Consider the following 14,153-nt stretch of genomic DNA (forward strand, 5'->3'; position numbering starts at 1 on the left):
ATTGGAAAGAAGAAATGTAATTTTACCTTTGCCAAATTGAAGATATTTCTGACAGGGAGCCGGATGCTGAGAAAAATCTTGTTTATTTTTGTTAACCTGGGCCACTGTAATTGTGTTTTGCAGATTGGCGATTACGTTGGAATCCCCAGCTGTGCTGACTGCTGATGGGCGTTTATAATAGAGCATGAAACTGTCATCCAATTCGGTTGGTGAAAAAGTACTTTGATCCAAGTCAAATCTGAAAAAACAATAATATACAGTTGAGTCCTAGAGAGAGTTTGCTACCTAATATGTATTAATATGTCCGATAATTGGAAAAGTTTTCCAATATTTGTGGAAGTACTTATGGAATTCAAGTATTCATTTTATTTTAATGATTTTTTTTTTATTTTCGAAATAGAGATAGCTCATGATAGTGGCGTTCAGTTATATGGTGGGCCAAACCGAATTTGTTTCATTGGTTCCAAAATAAATTTTATACAAATTGTGTGAATGTTAATTAGGGAGATATACAAGTTATTTTTGTGTTTTCACTCTTCTCTAAAAACCACCTCTGTTCTCTTTCTCGAATCCTTTTCGAATACTTCTAAAAATTGCACACAATTGTAAAAACGTACTAAGAAATTGAATTAATCAAAGATAATGAATTGACGTTTTTACAACTGTGAGCTATTTTTAGGAGTTTTCACGGAAGCAGATCTAGAAAACAAATATTTAACTAGAAAATTATTGCGATTGTGGGGATTGGGTTATGCTCACCATAGTTAACCAAAGTAAATATGCACAGACATTACTAATTAAATTTGTTGAACACATTAATGAATAACACGAGTACAGTCAAACGATCACAAATCATCCTACAAATAAAACTCGATATTCTGATAGTGCCAGGCGTTGTTTATCTCTGGAAAATCCCCCTAGTCTGACTAGGTACTTCCTCTTTTCTCGGAATGAAATTAAATATTATAAATTTAGACTAGTTTGAATGATTCTGAAAAAAAATAAAACCATAATATACTACACAGGAGGGTGGAGCTTACGGGTCAGATATACTATAGTTTCAAAGTAAAAAAAGTTAATATACTACATAAAACAAACAAAAAATATCTAGAAACTTTTTTATGATTGACTCGGCAGTTACTTGATGAAGATCCATAGTAATTTCATAAACTACATCTAATGATTTGATCTACACAAACATTATTTTCAAAAATATCAATGTTTCGCTATCACAGTCGTGATATTTTTGAAAATAAAGTTTGTGAAGGTTGTCAGCTTTACTTTGTGAAATATCTAGAAACGTTGATCAACGGTATTTACCCAACCCACCAGTCGAATTAATTATCGAAAATATCATCAAATGCTCAATCATTTTTGGAATTTCGAGATGGTTGGAAATGTTTTTTGTGAAATAAAAAATTCAAAGATTTTTTTGCAAGACTTGCAAGACAGCAGATGCTACTGACACTAATTGAATGAAACATCAATGCTAGTGATGAAATTTAATTATAAAATTATATAAATTTGATTTAAAATGTTATAGTAATTGCAAAACCGTTTATCACTTCTAACAACAAATTGGTTACTTAGTAACCTTTCGAAGATAAATAAAACTCACAGCAAAAGCACTAAAACAATTGGCACACATCAACAAACTGCATAGCAATTTCTTATTTACAACAATTAAAGTTGGAATACAATATGAACCAGACTTTTCCAGTTCAATAAATATATAAGATGATAAATTTCCTGAGGCCGTCATAAAATTGTCATAATTATATAAACGATTTTTTTAATTGAAGTCCCACCATTTCAGTTACAAAAGCAATATCAGTAAAGGTTTTGTGGTAATGGAGATAGAAATACAATTTGTCACGATATTTGTCATTGGTTATATGAGGTAAACAAATGCCTCAACATAACCATTAGAAAAAATAGAAACGATAATTTTATATCTATGCTATTTTTATAAACTAAAATGCCTTAGTGTCGATACATTTTTGCATTGCAGGAAAAATCTATATAATTCATGGACGAAATGACAATAAGACAATAAAATTTAGTACACTGACCACCTGATCTTCGTTTTTTTATGGGAAATGAAGATCTACTATCATTATTATCAATGTAGTAATTTTTACTTAGCGTAATAAAAAATCATAAAGAGATACCACATCCTTTTGATGTCCGGTTTTTGAATTGAACGAGACACAAAATTAAAAAAACTTCCCTGGATATGCCAAATTCAACGTACTATCACAGCTTACTTAAAATATGTAAAATTGATTCTAAATCGACCGAGCGAGTTTTTCCACATTTAACATTTAAACACGAAGATCCCAACTAGAAATGTTTTCGCACAACCTCTCTCAAAAGTATAATCATCAGTAATCTTAATAATTTTGTCACGTTTGTCTACGGTTTACGACTTTGTAACTTCCTGACATTTAAATTTTTTGCAATCAAATATTCAAAATAGAAACCTTCAATTGAAACAAAGTATGTCAAGACTTGAAAATGTAAAAACTAACGTTATTGAAAGAAGATGGGAAGTTCAATGGTACGGATTTTCAAAATATTGACCTGAAAAACCTCATTTTCTCACAAATATACAATTGAAATGAATATAACAAGAGATAAATTGTGACTCGAGATAAACTGTATGAAACATAAGAAGGTTCGTTCATTCCAGAAAGATTTGATAAATGCAGATGAATATAATATCGACAAAACGTACCGACCTTTTGAAAAACATTTTCCAAACCTCCATTGTAATAAAAGGCTCGAAAAGCAAATTACACCAGCTCGTTGACCCACCGACACAGAAGAATGAACTAATGTTAGCTTGCCTAGGTTGAAATATATATCACCTCAGAAATCTAATAAGTTTTAAATTACAATCTTCAGAAGGGAAACCAACATTCACTTTCGTAGCAATTGTGGTACAAATAACGAAGCACTCCCAATATTGCCACCTTGGGATTTTTGATGATGCATATTTGAGGGTACTATAGCCATTAAACATGGCCAGTCAGGTGCCTGGTAGCCTTTGCTTTAGCAGCCAAGAAGACGGCAGCCGCCCTGTTTACATCTATTAGGAAGGTTAGTACAATCCAATTCGACGTTCGAGAAGTCATGGTGAAACTGGAGGATACATTTAGTACCAACATGCGAAGAAGAGTTTTCCAGCAAGTGAAGAAAATGCAACATGTCAAATTAATTAATAACCCAGTATTTCTAAAAGAAGGGTTCTCCTGAGCGTGATCCATGCACAGATATTATATGTGGCACTAGTCTAGCATGTTAAAAATCTGTTAAAATATGTTTTTCCGTTAATCAGGTGTCGCCCTCCTTCGAACGACTACTCTCAGGAGTCGAAACTTGTGCGAGCTAAGGACTAACGAGGTATTATCTTTTAACGTGCGAATCCAAGCACGGATATGTGCTAATGTATATCATCTAATAACTGATAATGATAAAGCGGAAGTATCTCCGGTAACAGAGGAACGCAGAGTTGGGTGAAATATGTTGTTCCGATTTCCACACAGCATAGGTGAATTAGAAATATGGTACGGCTATAAACACGGAGCCAGAAGAATAATCATTACCAAAATAAATACAGTTTAAAAGACTGAAAGACTAAAAAACACAGTTTTATAGCATACGAAACTAAAAAATGAAAAATAAATATAGTTTGAAAAACTAAAAAACACGCTTTTAAAGAACATCGAACTAAAAAGTTAATTTTTTTCAAATAAGCTTGAAACAATAACGAACGAAAAAAAACTAGTATTATTGTGAAAAAAGCGACAGGCGCTTGATATATAAAAAATATGGCACAAAGCGCCCGTTTTTTTCACAATAATACTAATATTTTTCGTTCGTTATTGTTTTAAGCTTATTAAAAAAAACATTTTTTCAACTTTTTAGTTCGATGTTCTTTAAAAGCGTGTTTTTTGGTTTTTTAAACTTTATTTTTTAGTTTCGTATGCTATAAAAGCGTGTTTTTCAGTCTTTTTAAACTATATTTATTTTATCTAAATTTTGGGATCAATCAGCCGTATATTGTTTAGAAAAATTACCAAAAAATGCACATATCTTCCCTCAATAAAAATGAATCATTATAAAATTCTCTCTCATGATACTCTCAAACATGATATATTCCAGGGAAACAATTTTCTGGGTCGCAGAAATAAGGTTGTGGATGAAATCTATGAAGCTCTATTAATATACACTGTCCAGTTAGAAATGAACTAAAATTGCAAAATAATCATTCGTTGATGAAACACTTCAACAAAGAAATATTCAAGTCGATCTCATTAAAATTCATCAATTCACAAAGTCATTGGAATCAGTCACAAAACACTCCTTCATTGGAATTTAACCATCTTTGTATTGTTTATACGGACTTACTAACATTCAAATTATGTTTGCATGTTTGAATTTGCAAAAATATGATAGATTTAAATAGTCACTACACAAGGAAAATTGTTTTTTGTTGGAAAAATTGTATGTTAACTTTCCACAATCTGCAGAAAAATCTACTACATTGGTTTTGCTAGAATTTTAATATGTGAAACGAGAACGGTTGGAAGACGGGATATTTCTAAGAAATGCATATATTTGTGAGAAAAAAACGTCCTGTCAAAAAAAAAATAACGTCAATTATCTTACAACTATTAGACAGTGGAAGTGCAAATTTTTGGTCTTTTGTGAAGATTGAACTATCCTAAGGTATCATAAAGTATCATAAAAATAAATCGGAGAGATATATCAGCCTCATAATAATTATAACGTATCTGATGGAATTGGCAAAACTTGAATATTACTGGAGTTCTATCCCAATACCAAACCGTCATGTTTAACACATCGACACGTGTTTCAATCACCAAATGATCATTTTCAAGAGGAAGATTAAACTGAACTCCAGTAGTATTCATTACTACACCAAAGATTAGAAACAGTGCATCATAAGTCCATGATTGGCAGTACTTGATGAAAATCCATAACTGTAACTTGAATATGACATGTCACTAAAAAATAAGAACTGCCTTTATGAAATCACTAAATATGGTATGTTTCAGACAAGCATATTACATAATTTCAATGCTATTTGCAAATTATTTCTCATAACTTCTAACATTTAAGAGCAATGGAAACGCCAAGTTAGTTTTTTTACCGGATGTTCGGATTTTCATCAATCACTAAATATTCCCTGAATTGAAATTTTATTACAAATGGTGTATCAGTATGGGAAATCTTTTCGACTTAGATCTAGCTCCATCGAAATGAGCTAATTATATAATATAACTGTAAACTTGGCACTATTAAGCGCCTATTGTCAGGAAATTGTGACGTAGATATATTCCATGAATTGGATTATATTTATAAATGGATTTTATAAGTCTGCCACAGACTTGACAATCTTGTTTACTGTAATTTCATGAAACTGTTTCAATGCATTAACTTTGCCATTTCGACCTGAGAAAGTAATGAAACACGTGAACAAATTCTCATATTCGATTCATCTACTTTAATATGGATAAATGCCAAAGTCTTATTGAAATGCGTTCTAAAGTGATCACTTGTAGGAGTAAATAGTATAACATTTAATACTAGTACACAAGTTTATTTCACGCTGTAACTATCAATTTTGCATTTCAGAGTGATTTGTTGAAAATCCTGATGTCACTTGTCATTTAAAACCATGTACTTGTGATGTACTGTTTGGACCCTTGGATGTAGTAATTTGGAATTGGCCGCGGTGGTAGTGCGCCCGACTCACGATCGGAAGATCGTGGGTTCCATTCCTGCCTCGACCAGCTATTTTTCTCGAGAGAATTTATCTGGTTGAAGCGGGGATGATTCTGCAACCTTGTTAGGAATCACACGTTAAAAGGTAAGAACTCGTTAGTCCTTAGCTCGCACAAGTTTCTCAACTTCTGAGAGTTGTTTTTCGTATGGTGGCGATAGCTGATTAACGGAAAAACATATTTTAAACAGATTTTTAAACAGAATATTACCAGAGTTTTTTCTCAACACCAAATCGTTATTTTAACATTTCGACACGTAATCATCTTCAAGAGGAAGATCAATTTTGATCTTTTTCTTTTAAAAATCACTTGGTGATCGAAACACGTGTCGTGGTGTTAAAATAACGGTTTGGTGTTGGGAAAAACTCCAGTAATAGTCATTTAAAATCATATCAACGCTTTTTCATTCAGCAAACTTTTAATTTTATGTTAGAAAACTTTCATAGATAAATTATAAAAAAATTAAATACTATGTATTCTGTAACGACAGAAATAATTTCAACTGCAGGTAACAGGAAAACCAAGTATGCTACTTGTGTCGATTTTTCGTAAATCTACTAATCGATTCAATCGTTGGTGAAAACGTGAAAAATAGTACTTTGCTATTGATTGAATACGAATTAGAAATCACCGTAATTACTTATAAGATTTCAGTAATATTTTGAACAATATCTTCACAACGTTTTGGAAAACTTATCCCTTTTACCCGAGAATACCAAATTTTTTCTTGAGCCTCCAATCTCCAATTATCAAGAATATGACAATGATGGCAAGTATCTAAGTATTGAGAATAGTGTTAGTCATACCTTTTCGTAAAAGGAAGAGTAGAGAAAGTATTCACAAATTCTAATAGCAGGTCATTCACTCTCCAAATAATCCGAATTATAAATTCACAAATCGAGCTTAGGATTGTCAGGTAAGGAACCGTCCCCTCATAAATTGCAGAGAACGGTTCATATAAATCTTTCAAGTAATAAATAAATAAATAATTTGAATGACAGATAATCACTTTGCCATCTGCCTGCCACCAATTAAAAACAACAAAAGGTAACTATACTCTGTCTATCTAAGTAACAGAGTGCTCCAAAACATTCTCATGCAGAGTGCACGTGATTTCTCAGACAAGGCTGCTTGTACAAAGTCGCACTAAGGAACGGCCGAAATTTCACGACCGGAATAATATGCGGCTGGGTATAGGAATTTTTTTTAGGTGGCGCGTACGAACACAAATTAGCAGTTTCGGCAGCTGTATCAGTACTCGACATTTAAAAAATTTTAAACTTTAATACTGTATATGTACACACCACAGGCGTTACAACGTAACTGACCACTCCGACACTTTAACATGAATACCGCCAGCCGATTGCAGTTAAATCTGATTGGTCAGCGTAAGGAGGCTTGTTTATTTTACTCAATAGATGCAAATGTGAATGGTGATCATGCTTTGATCACGCATCTATCTTTGTTTGGGTTACTCTGTTTGTTGGATGGATATAGTTTAGGTGAATTAGCAATAACTTTTTTTAGCATTTCTGGAAAAAAACAATTGATACTACCATGATCGTTTCGATAGTTTGATATATCGGTCGAATTATGAAAATGTGTTTATATATAACAAAAGAGATATTTGTTTCATTCTTCATCTTCAATTTTACTGCCTCAATTTAACCCTGGATATAGTTTTAAAAAATTACATATGCATTAAATGATTATCATTTCCAAAAACTGGCAACACTGGCTACTGGTTATATTTAGTAATATTTGGCAAATAAGCAACCCGTCTTTCAATTTTGAAGACAATCTAAAATTACCTGTTAATCAGGTACACCTGTGGGACACCAAATTTTTTCAGGTAGTAAGATTTTGCAAATTAACAAGCAGCTGCTGAATAACTCCCAAATTCTCAACAATACTTTTCAAATATTAGCCTGAAATTTGAATTATTATAGAGGAAATGAATATAATAAAATCTCAATATGATAGAGATAATCAATAGAGATAATTCTATTATTCAGATTTCTCTGTGGTATTTTGAAGACTTCAAAGAATTCACAGACAAAACTCATTTCTTACTTTGTTCAGGCAGAGACAAAACTTTTTTGTCATTTATAAATTTATGTAGAGAAAGAATCTGAATATATTCATTTTGTGGTTCAACAAATGCAACTCTTTAATTAGAAAAAATAGGGTTGCTGATAGATAAATCTGGTAAGTTCCAGAAGTAGAGTTCATGACTTATTTTGAACACAGTTTGTATCAACTTGACAATACCATGCACAATTTATATAAGCAGCAGGATAGAGAAAATGCACATTTATACATCTGGGTATTCTGAAATTACACCTATCGACTTTTTTCTCTATTGAAATTCTGAGCAATGCTGTGCTGATGTGAACACTTTGAGACATAAGCCATCGATGACAAAAAGTGATAATACAAAAAACGGTAACGAAAATGTATATTTACGGACGGGTTGACGTTAATTCTAATTAGCGAGTAATTACAAAACACACATGGCTTTCTATTAGAGAAACAAACTCTAAATGGTAATTTTCAATTCTTTTTGGTCCCTTGCATTATCAATGAGAGCAGAAGTTATAATTGTCAATTGAAAAATGTTATAGTTTGTGTATTAACAAAATTATTGGTACAAAATTCAATTTTGATCGGTTTATCGGAAATGTTATATTTTTGAATTCAATTGTACTAGAATTAATATGATGACATAAGCACATTTTTAACACTAGACTCATAATCCTTTCATTATTAAGAAGAAGAAAATTAGTAAGACGGATGTTGATTCACTTCATACACACGATATAAGAAAAGAGATGTGAAACGAGTTAACAAAATAAAAAAAATCTGGAGACGAATTCACACATTCCCCGATAAGATATTTTTAGCGTATAATGGACAGGGCCATACTGATAACATTCAGAATCAGAACATTGAAGAATGGGTCAGCGAAATTGATTCAAAACATTCACATTCTGTTTGGATTATTAGTGGTTAAGCTGGAACTAGAAAAATCCCTAAAACTTTGACAGTTTTTTCAAATACAAATAAAGGCCTTCCCAAATTCGAGAAAACTTCCCTTCTTGAGGTTTTAACGACTTGAAGTTGAACAAGGGGCCCCACAAGGTACCGTCCTTTCGCCACACCTCTTCTCGGTATACACAGCAGACGTGCCAAAGCCAGAGAACTTTAACAAGTCGGCACTCTCCGCGAACGACATAGCTCCGCTGACGAGATCAACAAGCCAGATACTTGTAACGTCACCAGATACTTGTAACAGCAGGCGAACAGACTAGAGGAGTGGGCCAACCTTTGGAAGGTCAGTATAAACCCTGACAAGAGTCAGGCGATGGCGATACTATTCACCCGGAGGCTGGTACACCGGGAATAAAACGTCACCTTCAACGGACAAGATATTCTGTAGACCAACGAAGCGAAATACCTGGGAGCCACCCTCGATAAGAGACTAACGTTCAGGTCACACGTTCGGCAGAGAATAGGGCTGGCGAGAGGCGCCAGACAAAACCTATATCCAATTATAGGTCGCAAAAACAACATCCGACTCTTAAGTGAAGTTGCGCTGATAATAAAGACCGTATTACTACCAATAATCCTGTATGCCTGCACTGCATGTAGCCAGTGTTCAGCGACATACAGACGGAATATCCAGACGTTTATGATCGCGTGCGTGCGAGCCGCCGTAAACGCTCAAAGATACATACCGAACAGATATATATTTCGGGACCTGGACCAGAACATACAATACGTAGACGCGTATATGAGAGAACACGCAGAAAACGTGTTCGACAGAATCCAATCGCACGCCAATCCTGCGCTACGCGATCTAGACGAAGCATTAAATAGGGATGACCCCCAGATTCCAAGAAAGAGATAAACACAGGAGGCCAACCAAGCAGAATCAGAGACCACCCCCGAGAGTCGCTATCAGGCAGCTCCGGTAAATATAAAAACTTTTTAACCATATTTCAATCCCACTTCTTTTGCAGATTTACTGAGAAACACTTGTTCGCGATTTGAAGGCACTCGTCTCCGGTTAGTTTTTGGGGGCCCCTTACAATAATTACATTCAAGTAAACTCACGACACAATAAAATATTAGATTAGAAAGTAAAAGCACCTAAAGGCTGGCTTTCGACCGCAGTAGGTCAGATGTCAATCTTGCTGAAGTGCCCCTCAGTAAGTTGAGGACGCCTCCTGGGGAGCGGGGTGGATGGATGAGATGGGTCTGCACACAATAACCGTGTGGAGAAGATTTCATCTCAGGGCAATCAACCTGGGAGGGGGCATGCGGGGAAGTTGAACAGTGGGTAAATTCTTCACATTATTCATATTAATATTCAACATATCTTAAAAGTAACATTTATGCTACCTGATGAATATGATTAACTGGAGAATTTCCAAGTGATTTCGAGCAAATAACGATATAAAAATCTTGAATAAATTGCTCGTTTAGCATCCCAAAAGTACAACCTTGACTAAAACAATGAAACCAGTTCGGGAATTCATTCGAATGCATTGTACTATAAAAGTCGAGTGAAAGATCTCGATAAAAAACAAACATGTATCAACAGAACCTGTGAAGTATGCCCATTTTCAGATAAAAATATTTAAAAAAAGCTACAAAGACGATAACACTGTCAAAAAATCGCACAGAACTCATACGTGCAAAAGATATAGTTCAGGGAACAATTTGTTATGGAATAGAATTTTAAGATAAATATTGAAAGGGTTATAATTTTAGGAGTGATTAATTTTTGGGAAAGTTTTTGGCTTGAAATTGATTGCTTTCTTCTTTTATTTGGAAGATTCCCACATTTTTTGTATCAAGATGGACTAGTAGGTAGAAAGCCAAAAACGTTTTTTCTCAAAAAAAAAAAATAGTTATGCTTTCCATATATAATTTTCTATATTTTCTGTTCTGAAGGTGCAATTCTTGGTTCCTTTTGTTTATCAACTTTTTCTGGAGAAACGCCAAGATATTTATTGCATCGCATATCTCTACCGTCACAAGTAATTTTGGTATGTGATGTTGGTACGTAAGAAATAGTTGATGCAGTATTTTTGAGAATTTAATTACGCAAAAAGGTAACGCAGGACACTAATCTTATCCATACTCTGAGAGTTCAAGGTAGGGGTTTCCATTGTTTCATGAAGTTATAAGAGTGGATGTGACTAGGTTGGAAAAATGGTGAATTTTGTCCCTACTGACTCATAGAGCCTTTTTAGAATTACTAGGAAAGTATGTAATATTTGGAGATTATTAGAAAACATCAAAGGTCAATTATAAATACGCCTAATTTTTTTTAATAACAAAGATATTCATTTTGTTTGAACTTAACAACAAATGAATAATAATTGCACAAAGAAACTTTCCCTCAGTTATCTCAATGTTGCGATTTTCTTCCATCTTTTTCATAAAAAAGGAGACGTATGCTTCTCCACTCACTCCACGCCTTATACATTTTTTACGAACCAAGAGTAGTGTCAGATAAAAAAAAATACAATATTTCCAACTCAATTGCACAGTGCATTTCCTCTATAAATGTCAAATGAATTTTTTCAGAACGTAGGAGACCGTAAGGTAATGAATTTGTGGGTTTCCGCCCCTGATTCAAAATCTTCGATTCTACTTTTTATTCACAATTTCGCTAAACATTCTGTTGCCCTTTATCACAGTCCTTTCAATTATTCTTACTGAAACCACTGCAACGCTCACTTACACAACTGCGGACTAAGGTAACAAAAGTTAAAGATATTTTGACACATACCAGGTAGAAATCAATTCAGTACAGCAATTTCTACTACCAAGTCTATGAAAAAAAGTTTTCGTCAGTTATATAATAACATACTAATTATATCGATCAATATTTCTTTATTCTCCGAATATTCAACAGTCGTTATCAGCGAAATCGAATCGGTTCTACTTTATTTTTGTTTGCCAACATCTATTCAAGGTCATCAATAGAAGTCTGGTAAATGGAGGAACAAGGTCGCACCTAATTTCCATAGTATTATAGGGAGGCCTGATATTCAATGAAAAATATCTCAAATTAGGTATATATATTTCAGTATGAACAATATTCAAAATAAAACGTATATGGCTTTCCGAAATTCGAAAATTACAAAAACAGCTGCACTTTGTAACATGAATCAATGGCAAGATAATTACCTATGAAAAACTTTGGTGAAATAAATCAACCCACTGTTATGATATGAAACAGTGACACATGAATATTAAGACCGCTTTTGCAACATGCTTTTGCAATCAGCTATTATAACTTTCAGACTATTGCAAGCAAACCGAGCACGCTTTAATTCAGTTGCGTTACAATAGCAATTCAGTGATTTTTTGACGATTTTCAATGCAACCGATATTCCACAATTCACTAGATATTCTGAAAGGTAACAGATTTACACAAGTGTTATGCTTTTTAATACGTGATATGAAAAAAAAAACTTTTGAAACAAATCAAGTATCAACATAACTCTTAACATGTGATAAATACAGGTTGAGTCAACAAGATTCCATCGGTTCATTGCTATCGGGGAAAACAATTTTTCGAATTGCTCATTTTTTCGCAGTTATATCGATAATTACTATCTTTCAAAATTATTTTCCCGCATACTGGGTGATTCAGCCGAGCGTGGCCAACCAAAGTTATATTTTTTAAATAGAACACCCAGTATATGAATACGTCATTCGATTCCATAATTTTTTGAAAAAATACAAGGTGTTCTATTCGAAAAAGTTCGCTGTAGTTGCTGTAGACATGTGGGAGGTGAATCATAAAAATATTGTCTGCTAAATAGGTTTTTCTGGAATAACTTGGTAATGCCGCAATGGAAATTCGAAAATAAAAATTCCTTAGAGAGCTAAAAAAATATGGAATCGAATGACCTATTCATATACTGGGTGTTCAATTTAAAAAAATATAACTTTTGTTTTCCACGCTCGGCTGAGTCACCCAGTATGAAAGGTAGTATTTATCGATATGACTGCAAAAAAATTGAGCAGTTCGAAAAATTGTTTCGGTAAATATTTGTTTTGAGGGCACCCGACGATTTTGAAAAAAAAATTTGAGTATACTTACGTATTTTGATGCGTAGATTACGAATCCGAAAGAAAAAAGCAGCGCTCTCCCTTATTTACAAAGTTCAGAATAGGGCAACTTTTCAGCCTTCTTTTTCACAAGATAAACTATTTGAAAACCAAAGCATTTATTCAATAGGGCACCTTATTCCTCCTTAATTGACACTTTTCAATTCAACAATGAACATTTTTCTTATAAAAACTTAATTTAAAAACGAATGTTTCTACTGGTGACATTCTTCTATTTCTAGGTTAGTTACTAGTGACATTTTAGAAAAAAGCGGTTGGTATTTGCCGCCGCTTACTATTTCAAAATCGTAGATTTGGATTTTTAGTCTGACTAAAACCAATTTATGATCTAAAAACAATGAAGGCAAAAAACATTCGAATCACTTTAGGAATATTGACAGCATCAGTCGTACCAACTATGCCATTAACCTTAAAAACGTAAAATACAGAGATATATAACCAAAAAGCAGCTCCGTACATTTTTTAACAATTTTATTGGAAAAATGTTGATTGTTGAAGTGAAAAGTGCCAAGGAAGGAGAAATAAGGTGTAAAGGTGACCTAGTGAATAAATGTTTGTGTTTTAAAATAGTTTATCTTATGAAAAAGAAGGCTGAAAAGTTGACCTTTTCTGAACTTTGAGGGGCCGTAACTTTATAAATAAGGGAGAGCGCCGCTTTTTTCTTTCGGATTCGTAATCTACGCATCAAAATACGTAAGTACACTCAAACATTTTTTCAAAATCGCCGGGTGCTCTCAAAACTAATATTCACCATTGTTTCCTCTGATAGCAATGGACCGAGGGAATCTTGTTGACTCACCCTGTACATAATATACTTCGTGCTCAACATTTTTCCATTTTGGCAATTGACAGACGGAAAATGAATTGTGATGTAAAACAATTCTTTGCTGCTCAATATACTCCGTGCAACTTTTTATTGTATTCCCTAAACGTAAAGCGGCCTTTATATTATACTATCCTTGGTTAACCTTCTGTTCAATAAGTTATGGCTTTAAAAACACAATTTAACCATTTCTTTTTTTTTTATTAAATTTTTCCTCGATGCGACCTGATTTTAATATGTTATTTGTTTCTTTAAACTTTTATACATAATACCTACTGTGATTAGTTTACGAAACGTTATACGATACCTTCCTCAAGCAAGACTGTGAGGACAGTATTTTCAACATGAATCCTGTTTGAAAA

The 14,153-nt window shown here is 33.4% G+C and overlaps 1 protein-coding gene across 3 annotated transcripts in view; it reads right to left on the reverse strand.

Moving 5' to 3' along the window:
• LOC111506545 (uncharacterized) overlaps positions 1-14,153 on the reverse strand; it is a 32,798-nt gene that overhangs the window by 5,231 nt on the left and 13,414 nt on the right. For 2 of the 3 annotated variants that reach the window (XM_074172996.1, XM_074172997.1), the window contains one exon: positions 27-238. In XM_074172996.1, the coding sequence (XP_074029097.1) occupies positions 27-238 (212 nt within the window). Of the gene's footprint in view, positions 1-26; positions 239-759; positions 868-14,153 lie in introns of those variants that run through there. The other variant, XM_074172998.1, reaches the window with a different exon arrangement.

Source organism: Leptinotarsa decemlineata, unplaced genomic scaffold (assembly GCF_025532065.1).
Source record: "Leptinotarsa decemlineata unplaced genomic scaffold, Ldec_3_MD MMD2_tig00000199_RagTag_RagTag, whole genome shotgun sequence".
In the NCBI taxonomy this organism is placed as follows: Eukaryota; Metazoa; Arthropoda; class Insecta; order Coleoptera; family Chrysomelidae; genus Leptinotarsa; species Leptinotarsa decemlineata.